The sequence below is a fragment of the Martes martes genome (genome assembly GCF_963455335.1).
Source record: "Martes martes genome assembly, chromosome: 10".
In the NCBI taxonomy this organism is placed as follows: Eukaryota; Metazoa; Chordata; class Mammalia; order Carnivora; family Mustelidae; genus Martes; species Martes martes.
The window spans coordinates 58,100,536-58,124,614 of NC_137898.1; the positions used below are offsets into that span (position 1 = coordinate 58,100,536).

The window sequence follows — 24,079 nt, forward strand, 5'->3', positions numbered from 1 at the left end:
GAATGCCCTTGTCCCCAACCCACATTGCACCAGATATCTGACTGTTTTGAATCTTAGAGAAGAGATGTTGTCCGTCTCCATTGAAAGCATAGTCTGGCCACAGAGTGGCTTATCTGACATAGCTCCTGACCACCGGCCCTGAGTCCTTCTACCTCCCGATCTCCTTGTCCCTGATGCTGACCAGCCCAGGGCTCAGGTTCTGTTAGATCTGACTTCCCAACCCATCTGTGGTCTGTCCCTTTCTCCCCATCCAGCCAGCAAAGATGAGGTTGATTTGGCTTATAAAAGATGTTCTAGGGACGCCTGGGTGGCTCAGTTGGTTAAGCTGCTGCCTTCGGCTCAGGTCATGATCCCAGGGTCCTGGGATCGAGTCCCACATCGGGCTCCTTGCTCAGCAGGGAGCCTGCTTCTCTCGCTGCCTCTGCCTGCCTCTCTGCCTACTTGTGTGTACTCTCTCTCTGACAAATAAATAAATAAAATCTTTAAAAAAAAAAAAAAAAGATGTTCTATGGGTGTGGGGCCTCCCCCTCCATCTTTGCCTCCTCTTCAGAAGACATAGGCCTCTGTGGTATCATTCTACTTGGGCTGATTCTCACACCTTTCCTGTCTTTTCCTCCTGTTCTCTCTCAGTTCTACAGCGAGTCGGGCATGCCTACCAAACACCTCTCGGACAGTGTGTGTGCCGTGTGTGGGCAGCAGATCTTTGTGGATGTCAGTGAAGAGGGCATCATCGAGAACACATATAGGCTGTCTTGCAATCACGTGTATCCTGCCTGGAGCCCCTCGGGCCTCATCTCTCCTGCCACATGCACATTCCGGTCAAGGGGAGGGGGCAGCCATGACCCTGGCATACTCTCTAGACCTTTCAGTGCGGGAGAGTCACTAGAGGCCAGACATTTGGGCGATGTTCTCTGCCAGGGAAGCTGACACCCAAGAGTGGAAACTCTGGTCTCCTTCCCTCTTTGCCACACCTGGGAGCCATGCTTACGTAAACAGTTTATAGCCTGGCTGAATCAGAAAGGAGCCCGAAGCTGCACTCGCTCCCCCGAGGTTGGAGCATCCTCTAGCTGCTTCCCTCGGTGTCAGAATCCAGTCCTCCTGAATAACATTTCCAGTATGTATCCTGTGCTTGCTCAGCTCCCGTTCTGTGCCATGTATTATCTCCCTTTTCCCCCATAAACACCCTGTAAGATGGAAATCGTTATCCTCACTTCACATGTGAGGAAGCAGGGTCAGAGAGAAGGGATGTGCCCAAGATTATACAGCTAAAAAGAGGGGAAGGCAGGATTTGAACTTTTTTCCAGAGCTAGTGCTTGGGTGCCTTGACCACGAGCATGGGGCTCGAGTGCCATCCCGGCTGCCCACCATTTCCCTTGACCAGTGGTGCTCAGATTCCACGAGTTCTGCATCCGTGGCTGGTGCATCGTGGGAAAGAAGCAGACGTGTCCCTACTGCAAAGAGAAGGTAGACCTCAAGAGGATGTTCAGCAACCCGTATCCTTTGTTTGGGAATGGGCAATGGGAAGAAAGTCCTGGCCACCGTCACTCTGCATTTGGGTCCTCCCGGGGCCCTTCCTCCTGCCTCCACCCTCTATCCTGGTACATACCCACTGTTCTATTTGGTTTGTGATGGAGGGAAGTTGGGGGTGGGAAAGGTAGGACTTAACAGCTCAGATTCTCATCATAGTTCTAGATCCCTCAAGGGTAAATTGGTAGCAGTAGCAGCCCATTTACTGTTTGCTTCCTCTGTGTCTGGCACTGGGTTAAGTGCTCTGCCCATATTATCTCATTTCATTCTCTAGCGACTTGATGACATCAGTAATATTATCCTCCATTTTAAAAATGAAATGATTTAGAGGTTGAAAACCTACTCAAGGTCACATAACCAATGAGTGGTGCCTCACCTGTGACCTGTGGGGCTGGAGACCGGCCGTGTGCCTGCACAGAGCCCGCAGGGTACAAGGCTGGCTGAGGGACTCCCTGTTCTGTCCCCTTTCAACACGGGACCACTGCTCCTCTGAGCTACTCCTCTGTACCCTGCCGGCCCTCCCTATTCTGCCCTCCCTCACCTTCCTCTTGCTCCTCATCACCTGTCTGTTGGAAGTTGCCCAGCCACTGCTCTGGTCCCCCCTTCACTACCCTTGGGATCCCACGGCCCAGCTCTCTCCCTGCCCTCTCCCACCTGCCCTGAGTGGCAGGGTTCCCTATCCCATGGACACTAGCTAGGCTGTGCAGGGGCCACTGTGTTCCCAGCACATTCCCACAGCCCCCAAACCAGAGGCTCTGGCCTGTCCCCTTAAGGTTCCTTGCTTGGTTCTTCTAGGGTCTAGTTCAAGAACAGTTAAGTAACCCCATGGTGAGGCTGAGGCTTGGGTCTTCCCCACAGTTCCCAGAGACTGGGCCAGGCTGCTCTTTCTGATGCTTTTGGAAAGGTTCCCCCACAGTGTCATGAGGTTTAATCTGTGCTTTCCCCAGAGCTGGATTCCCAGACTCCCTGTCTTGCCCAGCAATTTAGTTCAAAAGTGAAAGGAAGGGAATTCCTCTCTGGGGCTGCTCAGCCTCAGTAGGGCCTGGTGTTTGGTGGTGCATGGGGATTCCTTAGAGCCTCTGCCAGGGGTTATACCTGTGACAAGCTTCTTGTTCCCTGTTCCCTTCTGCCTTTGGCCCCTAGACTCGGCCCCTTCCTTGACCTACAAAACCTACCATTTGGGACATTACAAGAACCCTTGAGGTTACCTTATCCCACTGCCCACGTCCCTGCAGCCGTTGGCACAGATGAATTTACAGCAGTCTCAGACTGTGTGCTCTCACACCAACAGGCCCATCTTTAAGAAGGTGTTATGGAGGCTCTCTACACATGCTGGTCTTCGAGAGCTTAGTTTCACTTCTCCACCCTTCCCTTCTCACCTCCTTCCCCCAGTCTCTGGGTTCAGCACTTCCTTCTAACATGGAGAGGCTGGTGGGGGCTTCCTCTCTTTGTAGGCAGGCTGATTTCTGTGGAGCAGATGAGAATATAGGCAGAACCTCTCACCCAACCCCGAGCCCAGCCTCAGCAGCTCTGACACATAGCCTCTTTAACGCACTGACAGCTGGGAGAGGCCTCACGTCATGTACGGGCAACTGCTGGATTGGCTTCGATATTTGGTAGCCTGGCAGCCTGTCATCATTGGCCTGGTACAAGGCATCAACTATATCCTGGGCCTGGAATAGTCAGGAAGAAGAGCATCCGTCTGCTATGGACCTCAGGGCACTCTCCTCCCTGCCCTCCAAGACGACCTGGGTGGGAAAGACTCAAAAGGGGCACTTGGGCCACTCAGTACCCCTCTGGCTGTGCCCGGGCTGGGGAGGGAGATGGTGGAGAGCCAGCCAGTGGGGCTGTCAGCAGTGGGGGCTTTTTAAAAGAAAACTATTTTGATGAATATATTTAAAAACCTTTTTTATTGTGGAACATAGGAATTGCCCTCAACTCTTCCAGGCCTTGCCTTCCTTGTTTGAGCAGGGCAGGGGCAGAGCCACATTTTTGATTTAAAAGAGCCTTCTCATCTCTGGCTGAAAGCCTCAGCCGCCCCACCCCTGCCCCCTGCCCTTCCTTCCCTCTGTGGGGCGCCAGCCTGGTTCACTCAGTGTGGGAGAGTCCATGGGCTCTGCCTGGTACCACAGATACACACTGATGGGGGGGTGAGGTGTCTTCCTTCCTCCCTTTCTGGGCCCCTCAGTCGGTGTCGTGTCAACTCTGTCTTCCCTTGTCCAGGACCCATAGACTGGTTGATGCAGGTGGAGCCTAGTCCTGACTTGCAGGGAGGGATGTCCTGGGATCTCACAGTTTACTGAGGATTTGTTTGGGGGAAACCCAAAGCAGCAGCAGTTTGGGTAACATGCCCCCAGCGAAGAACAGAGTCTGTGTGTAGTTGGGCCATGGGAACTACTGTTGGCAGCAGTGATTGAAGGCCTCTTGTGCAATCTGACCCTTCAGCCTGGAAGTGGTGACACGCGCACAAGGCCACTCTGCCACGTCACTTCCTTCCCGGAAAGCCTGTGTGAGGGTGTGCATGTGCGTCTGTTCGTGTGCGGCAGTAGAACTGAGACAGATAGGACTTCTCCCTATCGTCAGACAGTGTTCCCTTGAAGCTGCCAGGGGATTCCCAGCCCAGGGAATATCCCTCTATCAACTTCCACGTTCATGGGTCCTGCCTGGGCCTGGCCACAGGAGTGGTGGTGGGTATGAAGAGAAGAGGGCAAGGCCCAGGCAAGTGTGGGCTCTAAAAAGGTTCCAGGTAGGCCCCAGCTCTGGCCCTAGGAGTTTTGAAGGAAGTGGGAGGGCAAATATGGGCCTTCAGCACTGGGTTCCTAGGGGATGTGGCCCAGCGGGGCCTGCCTTCAAGCGCAGCAAGAGCTAAGCAGGATCTTGTCACTCCATTCTGAATAAAGCTCCATGAGCTGGGTTGGAAAGCTGAACATCCATCTTGCTTTATTCTTCCCTGGGGTCCCCGGGAGTGCCTTGCCTTTGCTGCCTTTTGCTGTTTCCATTTGAAAGCTGGATTCTAGGGGTGGTTGGCCCCACCCCTTATCCATGGGAATGGTGGGATGCCAGACTCCTGTCCTGTGACAGAAGGGCCCGGAGCATCACTGGGTGACTCTCTCCTTACCACCTGAGGTGAGGTCAGTGCCCTGCCTGCTACCAACACCCCTTTTCATGGGCCACCCTCAGCTTCGGCTTCTTTCACCCAGCTGTGGCTTTGCATGGTCCCCCACTGCTCGTGTCAGTGGGCCCGTCCTCAGAGTGGAATGGGGACCAGTTGAAGGGTGCAGGGATCGTCCTTTCACTCTTGTCCCCCTATGTGTCAGGCTCATGTGAGAAGCCAAGACCAGGCTGTCCAAGGCTCTCTTTTCATACTTCAGCAAGTCTGAGTCCCATGTCCTCCCAACAGCCCAACTCTTGTCTTGGTTCTGCTCTGAGTCCAGTCTCCTCTCCGTCCCATCCCCCAATCTCATCCCCAAAAGACTGTCTTGGAAGCCCCAAGCAGCCTTGCCTCCTAGCCTAACAGCTGGAGATACTGGCGCTCCCAGGGAGGAGTTTTATGATGCATCCTCCAAACCTAGTTCCATCTCCTGGCTTCCCTGGCTCTGTCCCTGGCATCCCAGGCCCCTGATCACAGAGACCACAAACCTCGGACACTTGGGTCTTACCCTTCGTGCTTGATCTGTGTGTGGCCTGGGTCACCAGTCCTAGTCCTCTCTGCCTCCACAGACACGAGCACGACCCCAATCATGAGTGCCTCCTCCAGCTTGGCATCCCCGCTGCCTCACACACCCCACCCTAGGCAGTCCTGACCCTGCCACAGCCCCAGCTCTGCTTGTCCCATCAGCCAACAGACTGTGCATTTCTATAGCTCTGTTGTTGCTGGAGCTGGCGCTAGGCTGCTTGCTCCTCCTCTTCCCCGGGAAGTGCCCTCCCCTTCTTTTAGGGCCAGCACTCCAGCTTGTGTTCCAAGGCCTCAGCCTGGCTCTGAGAGGTTCCTGCACACAAGGCCAAAGAGTGCTATCGGCACAGTTCCTGCGGCATGGCCCAAGCGGGGCTGGACACAGCTGGACTGAGTAGAGCTTCAAGAAGCAGGGATTCTGAAGAAGAGGGCTGTTCGGGGCTTCTCGAGAGCCAGGTAGGGAGAAACCTAGTCTTCCTAGTGGACCCAGACCTGTAGTTCTGACCAAGAGGCTGGGATGAGAGAAGAGAGAAGGCTTTGTGGGGTGGGAGGTCGGTGGTTGGAGGGAGTAGGGAGCCTGAGAATGACCAGAATGACAGGTTGGTGTGACATTGAGACTGAAAGTGGTCAAAGTGATCCAACTTAGGGTCCCCAGTGCCTAGAAGAGTTGACCACTTGAATAGCGGTGTGAATGTGAAAGAAAAAACGTGAAGCCTGCTCACATAGACACATGGTTCTGAAGAGCAAAGGTAGACGCCGAAGCCCTGACCCTGGGCTGGGATGGAAGAATCCACCTGGGAGAGACTCTTTCATGAGGTTCATCCCATCTGTGCCCCTGGGAGGGTGACGCTGAGCAGGCATTAAAGACCCAGTCTGATATAATCGGGAGAGTAGAGGAACCTGGGAGTTAGCAGGAAGATTCCCAGCCAGCATGAGTTTCTGCTCCAGAAGAGGTGCAGTGTACAGGCTGGGGTCACGCTTGTGTAACCTCTGTTAGTAACTCAGTGCTTGCTGACAAGCGAAAGTGAAATAGAGGGGAGAGGGGACAATGCTTTCCCAGAAGGATTTCACTAATCATGCCCTTCCCAGAACCAGCTCCAGAGAAGACGGCTTTGCTTCTCTCTGCGACAGGGTAAGTCCCTGGCCCCTGTGTGGTTCTGTTTCTCCATCCCTATAACAAAGGGGTTAGGGCACACTCAGCATAATGTTAATGGTACTAAGAGCTGGTGTGGGGAGGACTGTCACTGGATGGTCTTCAGCTTTGTTGCCAAGTGCTGAAAGAGCCCCAGCCTGTGCTGGATGCCTGCCATAAATAAACAGCAGTACCTGGCAGCCCGTTAGAGTTCAGACCAAGGGAGGGCTGTGGAACCCCCAGGAAGGGCAGGCCCATGGAAATGGCTAGGATCGAGCCACTGAGAAATTGAGAGAAGTAGTTGATTGACGTTCTCCTCCCCCACCAGCCCCAGAGAGGAAGTTGTTACAGATAAATAGAACCAGGCACGCCAGCTCCTGACACATCCATCAAGACCATGGGACGGAACTGGACACCAGGTAGGACCCGGGGCTGGCCTGGGTGGGCAGGATGAGGTCTGAGAACAGAAGGGAGTGCTGCGGGTGGCCCTGAGCCTTACCCCCGGGGAGGGGTGGGGAACGCCATTCTGCTGTTGTGTTACGGCTTTCAGCCTGTCTGGTGCTGTGGTTCTGGCTGCAGTCCAGCATCTCCCTGCCCTCCATTAGAAAAGGGCCATGATGTGGGTAGGGCCTCAGGACCCCTTCTGCTCCTCCAATGCCCTGGGCCGAGCCCAGGAATCTCTGGGCTAGAGTTGCATCTGGCCAGGATATCGACCATGCCTGGCAGTCAGACAACGGTTGACCTCTGTGACTGTCCTGCCCTTAGATCGCAGCCCTTTGCCGGTCCTGCTTTTGTGTGCCCACATGATCTGTCACCTGGTTGGAGCCACACCTGTACCTCGGGCCACTGCCACTGCCTCAGCTGGGGTCACAAAGGACCCCTGCCCCTCCTGGCTCCCAAGAGCTAAGCGGTGCCCAGCATTGGAGGTGACCTGGCCGGAAGTGGAAATCCCACTGAGTAAGGAGCAATTTTGATGGGAGCCCAAAAGAACACAGTGGTCTGGGGTGGGTTGTGGGCATAGAGGGTCCAAGGGTGGGGTTGACTCCTGAGCTGCACCCTACCCCAACTTTCTGCCATGTAGCCCCACCAGCTAGGCCAGCTTGCCAGAGCATTCAGCACGTTCCCTCCCGTCCAGCTCCCAAGGTGCTCCTTATCCAGTGGGATGGAGAGAATTCCACCATAAGGATTGTCAGAGGACTCCTGGAGCCTTGACTGCAGTATGCCCCAGGGCCCAGCCTGCTCCCTGCTCCCTCCCCCCAGCCCCCTTGGTCTCTGGCCACCCCAGAGCAGCAGTGGCCTCCTGCCGCTGCCTCCTTGGCCAGGGCTCCTAGAGTCACCAGAGCCGAGCACTAGAAAAGGTCATCCTGAAGAAACAGGCTCAGAGGGAGTGCTCACCTGAACCAAGGACCCGTCCCCAGATTTCCTCTTGTTCCGCCCTGAGCCTCCCTGTAGACAACCACGCTTCCCCATTAGCAGACTTTCCCACCTGGGTGTATTCACAGCAGCACTCCAGGTTCCTGAATTGTGGGGCCTGGGAGGCAGGGCAGTATGACAGAGGGGAGGGTGTGCCCTGTGGAAGAGCTAACAGCCACACGTGTCCCCTAGATGGAACGCTGACCTTGTCCTGTACCGCCTGCAGCCGCTCCACCTTCAGCATCCTCTATTGGATGGGCAATGGCTCCTTCATCGAGCACCTCCCAGGTCGGCTGCGAGAGGGCAGTACCAGGTGAGGGGCGCAGCAGTGAGGCCAGCAGGAGGGGAGGGGGCTTCTTGTGGTCCTCTCTCATGGCCTTCCGCCCTCTGCTGCAGCAGGGAGTACCAGGGTGCACGTACCCAGCTGTGGCGGGCCTTGGTGCTAGAGGAGCTGAGTCCCACCCTGCTCAACACCAACTTCTCTTGTGTTTTTGCTGATCCTGACCAGACCGCCCAGCGTCATGTCATCCTGGCCCAGCTCTGGGTGAGAAACCTGAGAGGGAAGGTTTCCACTGACAGGAGGAGCAGTTTGGGGAGCAAAGGGTGGGCTCGGCCCAGAGTGGCCTCCCGCTACTATCCACCGTTCCCCAAGTGGAACTTAGGACTCGGGCAGGGGAGGCATGGCCTAGAGGAAGGTGATCAAGAGATGTCCCCCACCCTTGGGCCTGATCCTTGTCTACCTTCACTTCCCCAGGCTGGGCTGAAGACCGGCCTGCCTTCTACTCAAGAAGCCCCACCCTCCAGCAGGTCACCTCTGCCTCGACATCGCGACAGGTGAATTCCCAAGCCTGGATGAGTCGTCGCCTCTTCCCTGGGGTCTACATGCTCTTGCAGCTCAGGCCTCCCTCTAACAGACTGTCACAGGGAAGGGATGGGCTAAATGCTGCTTGTGATCCACAGCTGCATCCTTGTCACACCCGGCAGGGCCCACAGTGGGCGTGCATAAATGGTTTTTCACTGGAGGTATGACATCTGCTCTGTCATTTAAGCCGTCCTTCCACTTACAGAACTTGGCTCATCCCAAGAGGGAGTGTGGGAAGAGAGGGACTGTTAACTCAGAATGTAAAGACAAGGCCAGGAGAAAGGATTGGAGAGAAGGTATGTAGCAGGGAAAACTTGGCAGGGACAAAGATGTGTTCTAAAGAGCCGAACTTTCCCTGCACAGATCAAGACTGCTCAGCACTTACTTAAGGGAGAAAAATAGACTTTATTTACAAGTAATAACATTTAGAAAAGATCCATCTCTGGCCCTTAAAAACCTTCCCATCACTCCAAATCCCACCCCAGTGTTAAGTCTGGGGAAGGTGGGGGATGAGCTGCAGCTGAAGGCTGCCCCTAGCCCCCCACCTCTGCTGCCGCACCCAGGCGTGGGGCCCATCTGTTCTGGAAAAGAAGATCTTCTGGGCATCCGAGCCCTTGGGTGGATGGGAGCACCTCTGGGTGCACCCACTAGGTCAGTGCCCAGTCCTGGACTTAAAAAGCGTAGGGCCCTAATAGGCCCAGCCACCAAGAGCAGCAGGGACCAGGGCCTGCTCCTCCAATGGTCCCTTCTGGATCCAGAGGCTGGAGAGGACTGACTTGGCCCTCAGGCCCAGCCACTCAAAACCAGCCTCAAGTCTGTTTGTGATGGAGAAGTGACTTCACTCTAAGAAAACATGAGGAGGCAAGGTAGAGAGAAGACCCAGACTCTCCAGGCCTCCGGGGCCAACTCTGAGGACACATCTGTTCACCTAGCGAAGGCTCCAGTGAAGATCCAGGTACCAGGCCAGGGTGTGGGCAGGCATCACTGTCTCTAGGGGTCTGGCCACTGCTGGCCTGGGAGCTGAGAGAAGGCACTGAAAGGGACAGTAGAAGGAGAAGGACCAGGCGAGGTTGGCATTGAGGACACAGGTGGGGCCTCTCACTGGTCCTGGCCCTTTAGTGCTTTGCCTGGAAGAGAGAAACATAGTCACATGGCTGGAGACATGTGATGCCAGCCTGTACCAGATGGCTCAAGGAGGCCTCTCACAGCTCCCGAAGCCCCCTGACTAGGATCCCTTTCTTGGGAGTGACCCGACACCTCTACCTTCAGGTTCTCAGTTGCCAGCTATGCCCAAGCAGCCCCGAGTCTCCTCTCCTCCACCAGCAGGTAACCAAGGCAGGGGGCACCCACACTTTGCATCCACCTCCCGCAGCCTAGCTAAGCCCTGTCATGGAAGCCTCCAGAAGGGTGGCCTGGGGGATTGCCCCACTTCCACCCACTTTCCTAAGAGTCCACCCCCCCCCTTCCCTGTCAGTGCTTCCACCTTGCCCTTGGCCCGAGGGGTGGCGGTGGCGGCAGCGAGGGCAGCGGCAGTGGCAGCACTGGCCGCGGTGGTAGCGATGCGCGGAGAGCGGCGGGTCCCACTGCGGGTGTTGGGGGAGGCCTTGGACAGAGCTTTCTTTGAAGCTCCCCTCCGCAGCAGGCTGTTCCCGAGCTTCTTGGGTGTGTTAAGGATGCTGAAAGCCATGGACTGGCGTCGGTCAGCCTGTTGGGGAGGGAGGGGCTGTCAAACTGGGCTGCACTCACACTCTGCCACCGAGGCCTCCCCAAGGGCTCCCTCCAGCCCCCTGTACTAACCTGTTTAACAGCCGGAGCAGCGGCTTTCTTCTGGACCTCCGTAGTGCTCTGTTTGCGCCCTTCATGTCGGTCCCGGGGAGTCATGGGGCGTGGGAAACAGCTGGTGGCCTTCTTAGACTATGGGGAAGAGAAGTTGACATCCAAAGCCAGACATGTATCTCTGCATCAAGCCCTTGGACAGCGAAGGCTCCCCTTTAGTCCACTTTTCAAATTTGGGGAGCTGGGCTAGACTGGGCAAGCTGCTAGACAGAACAAAAAGTAGCCAGGGTTGCCTACCTCTGGGGTACCAGGACCCTGATGGGGCTCTGAGGAGACCCGTTTGCGCTGCTGCCGGGTGGTGATGCCCGTGCCCTCAGCTATCTGGGCTGGCTGCATGCTGGCTCGGCGCAGGGTCTCCCGGGGGTCACCAGTTTTCATCTCCTCATCTGTGATGGTAGCCAGGCTCAGGGAAGGCTGCATGGGGTGGAAGGAGTGGTCAAGGGGGGCAGAACTGCCCCAGAACTCCTCACTGGCCTGGTGTGCAGGGCAGCTCAGGCCTTCTGTGGTGGAAGGCCTCCTTGCCGTTGTCTTCCTCTACTCTTGCCCTGCAGGATGGCCACAGGAGGTGGCAGAGCAGACCTCCACACACTCAGGCCTGCCCACAGGGAGTTCACCGCTATGCCAGCTAGTCCATGGAAGCATAAGGTCACCCTCCGCAGCAGGCCAGAGACCCAGGGCACTAGGGTCAGTGAGTAGTACTGGGGTGGCGTGCCAAGGGAGGAGGAGGGGAGCTGGCCTGGGGCCTGAGCTCACCCTAGACTCCAGGGGGTAGCAGGTCTTCAAGTGAGGGGGGCACACCCGGTTGCGCTGCTGCAACTCTGCGATGCGGTTCCAGTCGTCCAGCTGCTCGGGCTCATCCTGGCAAGTGCCCATGTAGAAGCTGTTCCTTCCTGTGGAGGGCCAGGAGACAGGAGCAGGTGGGGCTGGAGGGCCAGGAAGAGTGAGGGGAGCAGGAGGGGGTCACCCTTTGGTCCTGGCATCTTGCTAACCTTTGTGTCCACCACTTCTGTCCCCCTGTCCCGTGGACTTGAGGCTTAGGGCCTCAGAGTCCTGTTGTGCTCAGGGCTGCAGATCGCAGGGCGAGGCTCAAAGGGCATTTCTACCGTGGGGGCTGGCTCACTGCTCTCCTTCTTGGGAGGTCAAAGGAGATCCTCTGCAGAGGCTGTGACACCTTAGAGAAACTGAGGACCTAGGAGGTCCTGGAGGGCAAGAGCCTTTAGGAGGAATCTAAGAATAGAACACTGGCCCAGCAGAGCTCTTCTGGCACCCCTTACCCCCTGAGATGGGGTAACAGAGAACCTGAGCTGAGCATCACTATTAGGCTGGGAATCCTAGGCCCCTTGTGTGAATGTTTCCCATTCACACCGGCTGAGATGAAGAGCAGCCTAAGGGATAGACAAGGCCCTGAGACTACAGGGAAGAGGGACAGGCAAGGTACTGGAAAGTAATTAGCTTTGGGGTTTTAGAAGTTTGTCCCTTTCCTGTGCCAGGATCTGCTTCCCGTCTCATCTGTGTTTCAAGCCCCTATGGTCACCTCACCTGGAGGGACCCCACTGGATACACCAGCCTGGGAGCGGCGAGCAGAGCTGCGAGTGGTGGGCCGGTAGCCAGGTAGACTGAGCAGAGCCGAGTTGCCATCATCAGGAGAGCCCAGGCGGGCTAGAGACTGGGTAGAAGACGTGGCTCGTGGGCCGGCCTGGGAGGCAGGGGCGGACTGGGTGCTGTAGAAGGATGAATTGGCGCTGTCCGGCTCTTCCACATCTAGCTTCTGGAAGAGAGAATTAATCTGGTGGGGTGGGTCCCTGACAGTCCACAAAGCAGCCTCCTGTTCCCCTTCCTAAAATGCCTGTGTTCCCACACTGCTTTGTAGGGATCCTTAGCTGCATATATGCAAGAAATGGGCCTTGTTGCTAAGAATCCTGCATAATGTGCTGAGGTCATACCCATTTTCTCTTGCCTGTTGACTGTGCTTTGAAGGAAGGCAGGCAGAGTTGTGTATCAGACCAGTTTAGAATCAAGGTGTAAAAAAATAAAGGATCGGCCTACCAGTCTCAGCTAGCAAGTGGCAGAGCCAGGGCTGGAATGCTTGGCTCCTGGGCTAGTCAGGCTCATCCCATAGTCTCCACTGTCCCCTCAACCCGAGCTGGCCATGACCCTGCCCATCTTTTAGGTCTCCAGCTTCTCGGTAGCAAAGGGCAACCCACACAAAGGAGGTACCCTTTGCTGCATGAAAGGTACCTCCCCTCTCCCCAACCTCCTCAGGATATGGAAACAGTGCCAGCCAGAGTTCCCAGCCTGGCAGGCAGCCTTCTGGATGGCCACAATGCATCTCAGCCACCTAGGTGGTGTGCTGGAGGCCCAGGGCTGGGCTATAACTTCACATTCTCTCCCTTCAGCCTGCACAGGGTCAGTGCTACCCATGGAAAGAAACCCACCTTAAAGCCAACAGGCATCCAATTCCAGCCCTGCCCTTTTCTACAACAGAGGCCTTTGTTTCTTGGGATCTTAAGATACAGCTTAATCAGCCCGGCCAGCCTTGGGAGGCTACTGTGAGGACCCAATGGGGAAGATGCCCTTATGAGCAAAGGGAGCATGACTGGCTTACAGTCCCACTCCCAGCAGCCTGACCTTGGTCATGGTGATATTGATGATTTGCGTGGTACGTCGACGAGCAGAGCGGGTCTTCCGGCCTGAATCCAGGAAGACGTCCCCCAAGGAGTCCAGGCTGCTCTCCAGTGGGGCCTGACCCCGAGCAGGGATTGGGGTGAAGTAGAGAGACTCCAGGGATTCTACCTTGGGGGGCAGGCGCTGGGAGATGGGTGAGGCTGGCTCTCCAGGGATGCTGGTACCATCTGGCTGAGTTCGAGGCAGCTTGCTGTAGAAAAGGCATTTTGTTCATCCCTTTGCTCCAAAGTAACCAACTCCTACATTTACTATAAGCGGACCAGGTCAAGCATCCCATTTTTTCTCTGATTTTTGAGAACTACCCAGGAAAGCCCTTACCCTGGGCCCTCTCTTCACTCTCCATTCCGGGTGAGCTCATCTACTCCCATGGCTCTCTGAGCTCCTTAACACTGGCAACTCCAGGACTCCACTATCCCAGACATCGCCCCCTGGACACCCAGCTCCACAGTGTTCCTCCTGGATGACCCACTTCAGGGAACAAGAGCAGCCTCCAGCTGGGCACCCCCCAGCCACAATCCTACCCAACAGCTTGCCTAACCACACCCCTGTCTGTTCGCATCTCCTTGGCCAGTCCACCTCATCTCTCACCTAGACTTAGTGGCACCTTTGGGGAGGTGCGAGCCTGGTGACAAGCAAGGTGAACTTCAAGCCTACCTCTACCACTGTGGGACCTTGGTCAAATGACTGCCCCTCTATGCCTCAGTCTCATCTGTTAAAGTACATAATCACGAAACCTACCTCAGAGGATTGTGAGAGGTAAATAAATGCATTAATATTTTCTGGGTGTGTCTGTAGCGTCAGCTTCACTGGCTATGAGAAAAGCTTTCTAAGATGCAAACTGGACCACATACTGCTTCATTTCCGACCCTTCTGAGGTCCCTCAATGCCTTTACGGTCAATTCTAAACTTCAGTGGGGATCGCAGCCAGCCCTCCTCACCTCACTTGCCAGCACAGCCAGGCTCTCTCAACCTCTGTCCTCTGCTCCCCTCTGTTCACCAGGCACACACACCTTCAGCTCATCTGCAGATTCTGAGCAGAAGTGACAGCCTCCGGGCAGCCCCTTCTGACCCCTCATTTCTTCTTACTCCCATGGGGCCCTATACAAACACGTGCCCTACCACCTGTGCCCGGGTTTCCTTACACTTCCCGATGAATAAGCTCCCAGAGGGCAAAGGGACCACATATTTATCTCACTAGGCCCAGTGGCCAGGACAACCTGACAGCAGGCACTCAGGGGACAAGAGGGCAGCAGGGTGCCTCCTCACCTGGTGATGGTGAGGGGAGTCCCCTCCTCGCAGCTCAAATCCAGGCTGTCCACACTCAAGTCCAGCTGAGGCTTAGCCTGGGGCTCCCGGCTCTTTAAGGCATCAGTTGCCACTTGGAACTTGCCCAGATCTCGAAGCTGCTGGTCAGCGTGGGCAACCTGAGAAGGAGAGGGCCGGGGAGCATGAAGACAAGCCTCAGGCAGGGGCAGCCTGGAGGTGGGGGTGGGGGGTGGCATAGGGGTCCAAAGGGTGATGAGGGAGTCAGTCCAAGCTGATACTGACCTGTGCCTCCAGGCTGCGCACCTGGGCGGTGAGGTGGCGGCAGGTCTGCTCAGCCTCCTTGGTCTTCAGCCCAGCCTGCTGCAGCTCCCGGCCCAGCCGTTCTGCTTCAGCCCGCAGCTCTTTGTTTTCCTTCTGCAGCTGCTCCAGACCCCGGAGCTGCTCCTGCAGCTCTTGGTTCTGCTGTTTCTTGGCATCATAGTGGGTCTTGGCTTTTTCCATCTACGTGGGCAGACAGGGCGGGTGGGTGGTGGGGGTGGGGCAGGGACTGGGGGTTGGGGGGGCAGTGGTCCAGGGCTGGGGGCGCCTCACCTGTAGCTTATAGTGCTCAGCTGCCTGCTCCTTCTGGCTCAGCTGGGCCTGCAGCTCATTCAGCTGGGCCTGGAGGCGTTGGGCCTCTTGCTGGCTCTCCCCTCCCTGGGCCTGGAAAGCATGACAAACGCTGATCAGGGTGGCTGTTCTGTCCACTCCCCCCAAATCACTGACTTGCCCTAGGCTCCTGGGCTCCGTGGGTATTTTCAGACTCCTGTATTCTCGCTCAGGACATGCACAAAATATCCTTTTATCCCTGCCCACAACTCCCACCTAATACGGACATACCACACACCCTGTCAAGGTCCACATTCTGCAGGAGCTTTCCCTGTCCAGCTAATGCCATTTCTGGCAGAGTTCTGACAGCCCTATCTTTGCCTTCTTGGTGACCAGGCACAAACCATCTCATTCTCTCTCCATGAGTAGTCTCCCCAAGGAGACTCCCTACTCCCCAACAGGGACTGAGCGTCAGGAACACTTGGTTACAGAGCATGGAGCTAGACACTTGACACATGAGCTCTCTGAGGACCTGTGAACTCTTCCACCTCAAAACCACTGTGGGAAGTAACTTCATCCCCATTTCAGAGATGAAGAAACTGAGCTCAGAGATGTAAACATACTGACGAGGATCATACAGCACAGCAAGATTTGAACCTTGGTCCACCCGACTCCAAGTCCCGTGTGGGCTCATTTATAATACCGCACTGCCTCCTATCCAGACCACAGACTCCTCGGGAACAGGGCCCACATCCAGCTCCTGGTCCTTCTGCAATGGCAGTGAGTGCTTAGCTTGCAGCAGACACTGGACTAGCTGGCCCTACCTAACCTACATCTCCAAGCCCCGGGAAGACCCCCAAATGGAGAATAAGCATCTGGGTTTTGGTTTGTTTTTAAGATTTTATTTATTTTAGAGAGAAACACAGAGAAAGCAAGAGTGAGCACAGGTAAGGAGAGAGGGAGAAGCAGGCTCCTTGCTCAGCGTGATCTGAGCTGAAGGCAATTACTTAACTGACTGAACCCAGGCGCCCTAGTATGTTTGTTTTTAAGATTTATTTATGTATTTGAGAAAGTATGAGCAGGAGAAAGTATGAGCGGGAGGACCCGAGGGAGAAATCTCAAGCAGACTCCACGCTGAGTGCACAGCCCAACGTGGGACTCAATTTCATGACCCTGAGATCACAACCTGAACTGAAATTAAAAAAGGGAAAATGCATTCCTTGCCAGGTGAATATATAATAGAAATGTTAGAGAACATCTCCGTATACTGCTAAGTCTTGCTGGTATTATTAATGCAGCCTGTGTCAGCCATGAGAACAATGCAGGGGCTTCTGCACAAGACTGAGATTTGTTTTTCTTTTGAATCAATTCTTGCTCAAGTTTCTGCTACTTATTTGGATTGTGAGTTTGATATCTCCACTTACTGTGCCCATGTTCTCCCGTGTTAGAATGGAGCAATTATTTCAATTTACCTCATCAAACCATTGTGAGCAGACTTCTCAGCTAACTATAGTCAAGAGAAATTAAATGACATCTTACCAATGATGCTGGCATATTTGCTATTCTGTACTCACTTTCTAGCCAAAACTACTCTTTTGAAAAGCTTAGGAGATATTGGAGAGATGATCTCAAATTATACTCAGACCCACATCAATAATCATGGGAAGGAGGGAAGCGAGGTAATGTGATGCCCTACTTCTGATGGAGATCAGACGGTTAGTATCCCAAGAGTAGTCAGTATAGTTTGTGTTGAACTGAAACCAAGAGGCGGACACTTAAATCTGCCTGTGCCACCCAGGCACCCTGATAAGCACATTTATCACACAATTATCATGGAGGGGACCTGAGGGAAACAAAGCTCACCTCCCACCAACTCCTGTGATCCATCAGAGCTGGGGCGCCTAGGTGGCTCAGCAGGTTAAAGCCTCTGCCTTTGGCTCAGGTCATGATCCTGGGGTCCTGGGATCGAGCCCCGCATCGGGCTCTCTGCTCGGCAGGGAGCCTGCCTCCCCCTCTCTCTCTGCCTGCCTCTCTGCCTACTTGTGATCTCTGTCTGACTTGTGATCTCTGTCCGTGAAATAAATAAATAAAATCTTAAAAAAAAAAAAAAAACCCAGAGCTTTAGTGAGCCCCAAGGCCAGTGGCGCCTAATTCCTCTACCCCTGGTAAAAGCTGTGAAGCCTGAACTACAAAAAAGCAGATATTAAACCAAAGAACATGACACTGCTGTAAGTATTAAGAATATTAAGTTGCTGGGACACCTGGGTGGCTCAGTGGGTTAAAAGTCTGCCTTCAGCTCAGGTCATGATCCCAGGGTCCTGGGATCGAGTCCCGCATCGGGCTCCCTGCTCCGCAGGGAGCCTGCTTCTCCCTGCCCTCTGTGGCTCCCCGCTGCTTGTGTGCCTCATGCTCTGTAAAATAAAGTCTTTTAAACAAATATTAAGTTGCATTGTAATATAAATGTTGAGGACACTCCTCAAGGTTAAGCTGTCTAGAACAGTGCTAGCCAAAGAACTTTCTACAGTGACAGAAATGGTCTGTATCTGCCCGGTCCAATTTGGCAGCCCTAGCTATACCTAGCTACTAAGCAAGGGAAATGAGACTAGCGCAACTGAGAAGCTGAATTTTTCATTAGTTAAACCACACAGGACTAGGAACTACTGTAGTACAGAACGAAGGTCTGAGGGATGGGAGTCATTCTCCTCTTCGCTCGAGAGCTCCAAGAAGGGGGCACAAGCAAGGGCTCCTGAGCCACAGGCAGATGGAAGACTATAAGGTCTTCCTCTGCCCCCACACCCACCACAGCCTGAGGGCTTACAGAGAGCCGTCCCTCCCCCCTCCTCACTCTGAGGCTGAGGGAGGATGACCCAACCCCCACCGTATCCTACCTTCAGCTTCTGTTGCTGCACCTTGCTGGCTTGGTCATGATCAGCTAGCTTCTTACTCAGTTCTTCCACCTGGAGCAGGGGAGGAAGAGAAGACAAGACTCAGGAGGCCTTCCCTTGGTTGTCCTGAGAAATCAGGAGCCTTCCCCAGATAAATCCCCAGTGTTCCTAGAAGAAACTCTGGTCCTTTCTCTGGCCTCCAATTAGGGAACAGCCTGCTGCTTAGGCTGGTTGGCAGGACCAGAGTGAGGCAACCCAATATGCAGGGGCTGCCAGAGCCATCTGCCCACGCTCGCCTCTGTCCCCAGGCTGCAGAGACAGGCCTGCCAGAGCCCTCCAGCCTCAAGATTCAGAACTGAATCTGGGGAGCTGATATCCCATTACCACCCTACTACTGCCACTATTCCCAGCCCCAACCTTTCCAGGTTGGGGACAGGAACAGGGGACTGAGTCTATAATTCTAGTAAATACTGAATACCCAGCACTCCTCCCAAAAACTGCCAAGGGCCACAGATACTCAGACTTCTTCCCAAACTGCATGGGCTGTCAGGGCTGGAGCTAGCAACATGCCCACTGGGATTAGCACTGGGAAGTAGACTGCCAGACAAGGTGGGGAGGGCGGGCAGCCCTTCTACCCCAAGCCCACCCCACTCCCACAGGGAAGAGGAGCAGAGGGAGGGAGGGGTCTAGAGGGAGCCTAACAGCACGAGCACTGTTGGCTCCTCCAGGCGTTCCAGGGGCTCAAGCAGGAACTGCAAAGAGGCAAGAGCTCCACTGCTGCCTGTTTGCTATTCGGTGTGACTGTCCCCATCACCTCAGGCTCCCTGGAGGCGGCGATGGAAGGAGAGGAGGACCCAATTCCTCAGCAGGCCGGAAGTGACTGAGAAGGAAGGGTGGTGGAGAAAGGGTGCCCCTGCTAGGCACCAGCCGACGGCCTCAGTGGCCAGGGCAGTGCAGGGAGATCCTTGTGAGGGCCCAGCACCCAGGCCGGGCCACCTCCGGTCTCTTGTGGGGCTTGGCCTTCCTGCTCCCAGACAGCTCTAGTTCACGCTCAGGGTTAAAGCCCCAGAGGATGATAGGCAGGTGTCCCAATGCTCACAACCCTCCCTGACCTGTGGAGGCTGCTTGTGTGAAATGAGGCCCACGGTCACTTTGCCACTTCTCTTAGTTTGGCACCCAAGCTGAGAATGGAACTTGGAGATTTGGGAATCCCAAGAAATGCCAGTCACCAGTTCGGACATGGGAAAGATGAAGGGACAGAAGGATGGGGACGCCGACCTGGACTGGGTGGGAAGAGGCCCGAGAGAGGGCCCAGCACACACACTCCTGGGCAGCCCGGGCCTGGACTCCATGGCTCGACCCTGCCCTGTTTACAGACAGTTCACAACAGGAGCAGGTGGAGGCAAGCTGCAGCTTAGGGTCATACACTGAGACGGGTCACCGCTTAAGCAGCCAGCACTTATCAGGGACCCCAGGCTTTACCTGCTTAGTTTGTGCTCTCTGAAATACCTCTAGCTGCTCCACCTGTGCGCGGGGGAGGGGCAATGGAGACAGAGTGAGATGGGGACCGAAAGGCACTAGCCCTACCACCAGGCTGATCTCACTGAGGCTCTGAGACTTTCCTCCAAGGAACGAGACTTCTAGTCATTTTTAAAAAGTGACAATTTGGCTCACTCTAGTCCCCAGAAGTTCCTAGGGTCTCCACTGCAGGCATACCTGCCTAGGACTGTGTACTTCTAGAACAGATGATAGACTTCACAACTTCACTCTCCAGGGACAGAGCCTTCAGGGAGGAGGAAACTACTGATACCTTCTTTAGGACAGTAGGGGGCAAGATACTTGAACTCTACCAGCCACCCCGCCAGTGAGGGAAGCCAAGACAGAAGGGAACATCGTCCCTTCTCTCAGGTCTGATCTCTGTGGGCAAGGCTGAGCTGGGCGTCTTACCTGGGCAGTGAGTTTCTGCCTCTCATCCTGGAACCGCTGCCTCTCCTCCAGGACCTTGACTTTGGCACCCTCGTACTTGGCAGTCATCACCTCCAACTCCCGGGCAGTGTTCTGTGCTTCCCGCTGCATCTCAGCCAGACGGGTCTCCGCGTCAGCTCGCACAGCTGCCAGCTCCTGGCCATACTTCTCCCTGGCCTGGTCCAGCTCCACTTCCAGAAATTGCCGGCCCAGGCTGGCACGCTCCCCCAGCCCCCGGTTCTCCTCTGCCAGCAGGCCATGAGCCTTCTTCAGCATGCTCAGCTGCTCCGCATAGCTGGCCTTCTCAGCCCGCAGCTGCTGCGCTGCCCGTTCCTGCTCTGCCACCTTCTGCCGCAGGGGCCCCAGCTCCCCGAGCTCCCGCTGGGCCCGCATCAGCTCTGCCCGCAGCCCACCAGCCGCCTGCTTACTCTGCTCCAGCTCCTCACGATGGCGTTTCTCAGAAGCTGCCTGCTCGGCCTGCAGCTGCTGGCACAGATGCTTAGCGGGCAGGAGCTCGCTCACTAGGGCCTGGGTGCTGGTATGCTCCAGCTGCAGGGCAGAGAGGGCCTGCTCCTTCTGGAAGAACTTCTCCTGCCACGTCTTTAGTTCTTGGCCCAGCTCCTCTGCTCGCTCTGCCTGCGAGGCCAGCTCCTGCCGGAGGCTCTCTGAAGCCACCCGCTGTTTTTCGGCCTCCTCCCGGAGGGTCCGCACCTCCTCCCGCAGAGCAGAGCTGCGTTCGGCGGCCCTGGCGCTGTTGCTGGTGGTCTCTGCCTGGAGCAGGCGCAGCCTCTCCTCCAGCTTCTGGCTCTTCTCTGACTCAGCTACAACCAGCCGCTTCAACTCCTTGCTCTCCCCCTCTTTTTCCAGGACCTGGCGGTTCAGGATGGACACCTCTTCCTCCAGGCTGCTGATGAGGCTGTTTTTCCTCTCAGCCTCCTGCTGGCCCCGGGCCACTTGGGTCTTCCACTCATCCTCAGCCTTGCTATGGTCTTGGGCCTTGGCACGGAGGGTGGCCAGTTCCCTCTGGGCTGTGGCTAAGGTGTCCTGACTGCGCCCCAGCTCCTGGGCCTTCTCCTCTAACTGGCCCTGCAACGCCTCCAGGGCACCGGCCTGCTCCGTGCGGGAGGCACGCTCACACTCCAGGCTACGCTCCAGGCCAGAGGCCTTCTCCTGGTGCTCCCGACACTGCTGCTCCAGCTTACTCACCTCAGCCCGCAGAGCCTCGAGCTCAGGGCCTTTTCGCTCACTCTTTCCAGTAGACTCCGACTGTGCTCCTCCTGACCCAGAAGAGTCTTCTCCACTGCCCGGCCCCAGAGACTGTTGGCGCCCCTCCTCTCTCTTGGCCAGCTGCTCCTTCAGTCGCTGCACAGTTTGCTGAAGCTCCCCCAGCTCTGTTTTCTGGGCTGCTTCCTGCCCCCGGAGTTTGGCCAGCTCCTGGTCCTTCCCTTCCTTTTCCATCAGGGCATGGGCCAGGGCTTCCTGCAGGGTCGCAAACTCCACACGCTGCTCATTGAGGGCATTTTGCAGCCGCATCTCCAGTTCTGCCTTGGCGGCCTTCTCCAGGGCAAGATCAGCTTGGGCCCTGCTCCGCTCCTGGGTCAGGCGTGCCACCTCCCTCTCCTGCTGCCCACGCTCCTCCTGCTGCTGGCCCTGGCTCTCGATCAGCGCAGCCCGCAGCCTCTCCAGTTCACTGCCCATCTGCTCAGCCTCCCGCTCCATGGCCTGCAGTGCCGCCTGCGTGCTGCAGAACTGGCGTCCCTGCTGCTCTTCTGGCCACTCGGACCCTCTGTCTCCTGGCCTTGGGGGCTCCTTGAGTAGCTCACGGGAGGCTGTTTCCTGCTGCTCTCCTGCCTTGCGCACCAAGGCCTCCAGGCGGGCTACCTCCTTGCCAGTGGCAGCCATCTTCTCCTGCAGAACAGAGAGGTCGTCTGCAAGCTTCTGGGCCCTGACCTCCTTCTCCTGGGCCTGCTGGAGGGCTCTGGCCAGGTTGGCACGAAGCTGAGCTACTTCACTCTGCTGCCGGCTGATCTGGAGCTCGCTGTGGGCCTCGATCCCTGCCACCTTCTCCTTGGCCTCCTGTAGTTCCTGGCGGGCCTTCTCGCATTCCTCCTTCAGGGTCATCAGCTGTTCCTGGAACAAAGCACCGTACTGGGCCTCCTCTTGCTGGCTGTCCTCATACCGCTCGCGCCAGGTGGCCACCTCCTTGGCAAGCTGTTCACACTCACCCTCTGCCTCACGCTGGGAGGCTACGGCCTCTGCCAGCTCCTGCCGCAGGGCTTCCATCTCGGCCTGATGGGCTTCCCCCAGCTGCCGTAATCGGGCCTCCAGCCCCTTGCGCCCAGCTCTCTCTTCTTCTAGCTCCTTCCGTTCTTGCTTATGCTGTTCCACCAGACACCGGGTCTCTGCCTCCAGCTTGGAGATGTGACGCTGCTGCTCTTCCAGGGCGTCTGAGGCCCTGCGCTTCTCCTCTTCCAGGCTGCCCTTGCTGATCTTCAAGGACTCTTCAAGAGCCCGGACCTGCTCCTGGAACTGGCCCTTCTCCTGGGCCACCCTTTCTCTCTCGGTTGCTTTCTGCTGCTCAGACCTCAGCTGGGCCTTTAGCTCTGCCACCTGGGCCTGGGCCTCACATTGCTCCTGACGGGCTGCCTCAACACAGGCATGGAGTTCCTCCACCTTTTGGCTCAGCTCTGCCTTTTCCCGCTGGGCCCGAGTCACTGAGGCCTGGGCACTGTCCCGGGCTTCATTAGCAGCCTGAAGTTGCTGTTGCAGGACCTCTAGCTTGGCAGTCTTCTCCTTCTCCAACGCTTCCAGCTGCTGGAGGGCCAAATCCCTCTCCTTTAAAGAAGCCTGCCGCTCTTCGGCGGCAGCGGCCAGTTGCTGGGCATGGTCTCGCCTGGCTGCCTCCTGCTCCTGGGCGGCTTCCTCTAACTGCTGCTCCTTTTGCTTCAGGCTGCTGCTCAGCTGCTCCAACTGCTGGCGAAGGCCCTGGGAGGCCTGTTCTTGCTGCTGGAGGGTCTCTGCTAGCTGGGCCTGCTCCTGTTTGGCCTGCTGCTTCAGGCTGGCCAGTTCTTGATCCTGCTGCTGGAGAGTGGCATTGAGGGTGGTGAGCTCAGAAGTCAGTGTGGCTACCTGGGCAGACAGCCGGGCCCCCTGAGCCTGAGAGGCCTGCTCCAGCTCTTCCTTCGCCTGGCTGAGGTTGGACAGGGAGCCCTGCAGCTCAGCAATCAGGCCAGCCAGCTGCTGCTTTTCTTCTTCAAAATGGCCCCGCTCGGCCAGCAGCTTGGCTTCCCGCTGGCCCTGCTCAGCCTCCAGCGCCTCCACCCTGGCTTGGAGCTGGCTATTGTCTGCAGCAAGAGAGGCTGCCTCTTGCTTCAGGGTTTCTAGCTGGTGAGATAAAGAAACAAATGAGGATCAGCATGACTCCTAGATCACCAGAGCACCTATGAGAACTAATGAACAGGAATCCAACTGTAGCAAACACAGGTCAATACCAAACGCGGGAGGCGGGTCTTCCCCGCTGCTCCTGTGCATTCCTACCTGCAAGACGTCGCCCAACACTTCGCCCTTCTCCCGGGGTGGGTTCTCCCGCATCTGGGCCAAATGTTCTTCCAGGTGTGAAAGTTTTCCCTGAAGAATTTCATTCTTCTCTTCAAGGCATTTCTGAGAATAAAAGAGCCTTTGTGAACAGAGGTGGAATAAGTACTAGGTTACCAACAACATATGGAGCCCTATCACCCTGTTACCAAAATCTCCTTTTGCCCTGACCTTGGGAAAAACTCAGAAACCAAGAACCTGGAATCATGAGGGACCTGATTTTCTAGCCCTAATTTCACGGCTGAATTAAGTCACGTGACCTGTTAATTTCTTCTTCCAGGCCACTAAGTTTACTTCAAATTTCCTTACTTAAAAAAAACCTCCTTACTATATACCCTTCCTCAGACAAGTCCTGGCTCCCAGATTATCCAAATACGCAACAGCTTAAAAAAATCCCCAGCCATGCCTGGGTGGCTCAGTCAAGCATCCAACTCTTGACTTCAGCTCAGATCATGATCTCAGAGTCCTGAGATTAAGCCCCACATCAGGCTCCCTGCTCAACGGGGAGTCAGTCTGAGATTCTCTCTCTCCCTCTGCCCCTACCCCCTCCTTGCTCATGCAGTCTCTAAAATAAATAAATCTTTTTAAAAAATCTTGGGGCACCTGGGTGACTTAGTCGTTATGCGTCTGTCTTCAGCTCAGGTCATGATCCC

General features: G+C 55.9%; 3 protein-coding genes across 22 annotated transcripts in view; 2 read left to right on the forward strand and 1 right to left on the reverse strand.

Moving 5' to 3' along the window:
* The window catches only part of RNF121 (ring finger protein 121), an 82,590-nt gene extending 78,139 nt beyond the window's left edge, over window positions 1–4,451 (forward strand). For 7 of the 11 annotated variants that reach the window (XM_080816002.1, XM_080816008.1, XM_080816001.1 and 4 more), the window contains 3 exons: window positions 631–764; window positions 1,392–1,493; window positions 3,089–4,451. In XM_080816002.1, the coding sequence (XP_080672128.1) occupies window positions 631–764; window positions 1,392–1,493; window positions 3,089–3,209 (357 nt within the window). In that variant the 3' untranslated portion in view covers window positions 3,210–4,451. The remainder of the gene's footprint in view (window positions 1–630; window positions 765–1,391; window positions 1,494–3,088) is intronic. The other 4 variants (XM_080816005.1, XM_080816010.1, XM_080816006.1 and 1 more) reach the window with 1 other exon arrangement.
* On the forward strand, window positions 3,498–8,767 carry IL18BP (interleukin 18 binding protein). Of its 5 annotated transcripts, XM_080816027.1 has the most exons (9): window positions 4,035–4,273; window positions 4,534–4,653; window positions 5,446–5,656; window positions 6,290–6,332; window positions 6,661–6,751; window positions 7,098–7,289; window positions 7,938–8,058; window positions 8,142–8,289; window positions 8,500–8,767. In XM_080816027.1, exons 5-9 carry the CDS (start codon window positions 6,730–6,732, stop codon window positions 8,581–8,583), a joined length of 567 nt encoding a protein of 188 aa, XP_080672153.1. In that variant the 5' UTR covers window positions 4,035–4,273; window positions 4,534–4,653; window positions 5,446–5,656; window positions 6,290–6,332; window positions 6,661–6,729; the 3' UTR covers window positions 8,584–8,767. The 5 variants fall into 5 exon arrangements, with proteins under 5 accessions (XP_080672152.1, XP_080672153.1, XP_080672151.1 ...); XM_080816026.1 differs by having other exon boundaries at window positions 3,498–4,653; XM_080816025.1 differs by having other exon boundaries at window positions 4,534–5,656.
* Window positions 8,768–8,991: 224 nt separating this feature from the next.
* Window positions 8,992–24,079, reverse strand: part of NUMA1 (nuclear mitotic apparatus protein 1) — a 74,757-nt gene continuing 59,669 nt past the window's right edge. For 3 of the 6 annotated variants that reach the window (XM_080815984.1, XM_080815983.1, XM_080815982.1), the window contains exons 13-26: window positions 23,370–23,492; window positions 19,815–23,216; window positions 19,350–19,391; window positions 17,871–17,939; window positions 14,986–15,096; window positions 14,677–14,895; window positions 14,395–14,552; window positions 13,072–13,318; window positions 11,983–12,211; window positions 11,197–11,333; window positions 10,681–10,857; window positions 10,405–10,521; window positions 10,091–10,312; window positions 8,995–9,734 (exon numbers count right to left, since the gene is read on the reverse strand). In XM_080815984.1, the coding sequence (XP_080672110.1) occupies window positions 9,723–9,734; window positions 10,091–10,312; window positions 10,405–10,521; window positions 10,681–10,857; window positions 11,197–11,333; window positions 11,983–12,211; window positions 13,072–13,318; window positions 14,395–14,552; window positions 14,677–14,895; window positions 14,986–15,096; window positions 17,871–17,939; window positions 19,350–19,391; window positions 19,815–23,216; window positions 23,370–23,492 (5,265 nt within the window). In that variant the 3' untranslated portion in view covers window positions 8,995–9,722. Of the gene's footprint in view, window positions 9,735–10,090; window positions 10,313–10,404; window positions 10,522–10,680; window positions 10,858–11,196; window positions 11,334–11,982; window positions 12,212–13,071; window positions 13,319–14,394; window positions 14,553–14,676; window positions 14,896–14,985; window positions 15,097–17,870; window positions 17,940–19,349; window positions 19,392–19,814; window positions 23,217–23,369; window positions 23,493–24,079 lie in introns of all 6 variants that reach the window. The other 3 variants (XM_080815986.1, XM_080815985.1, XM_080815987.1) reach the window with 3 other exon arrangements.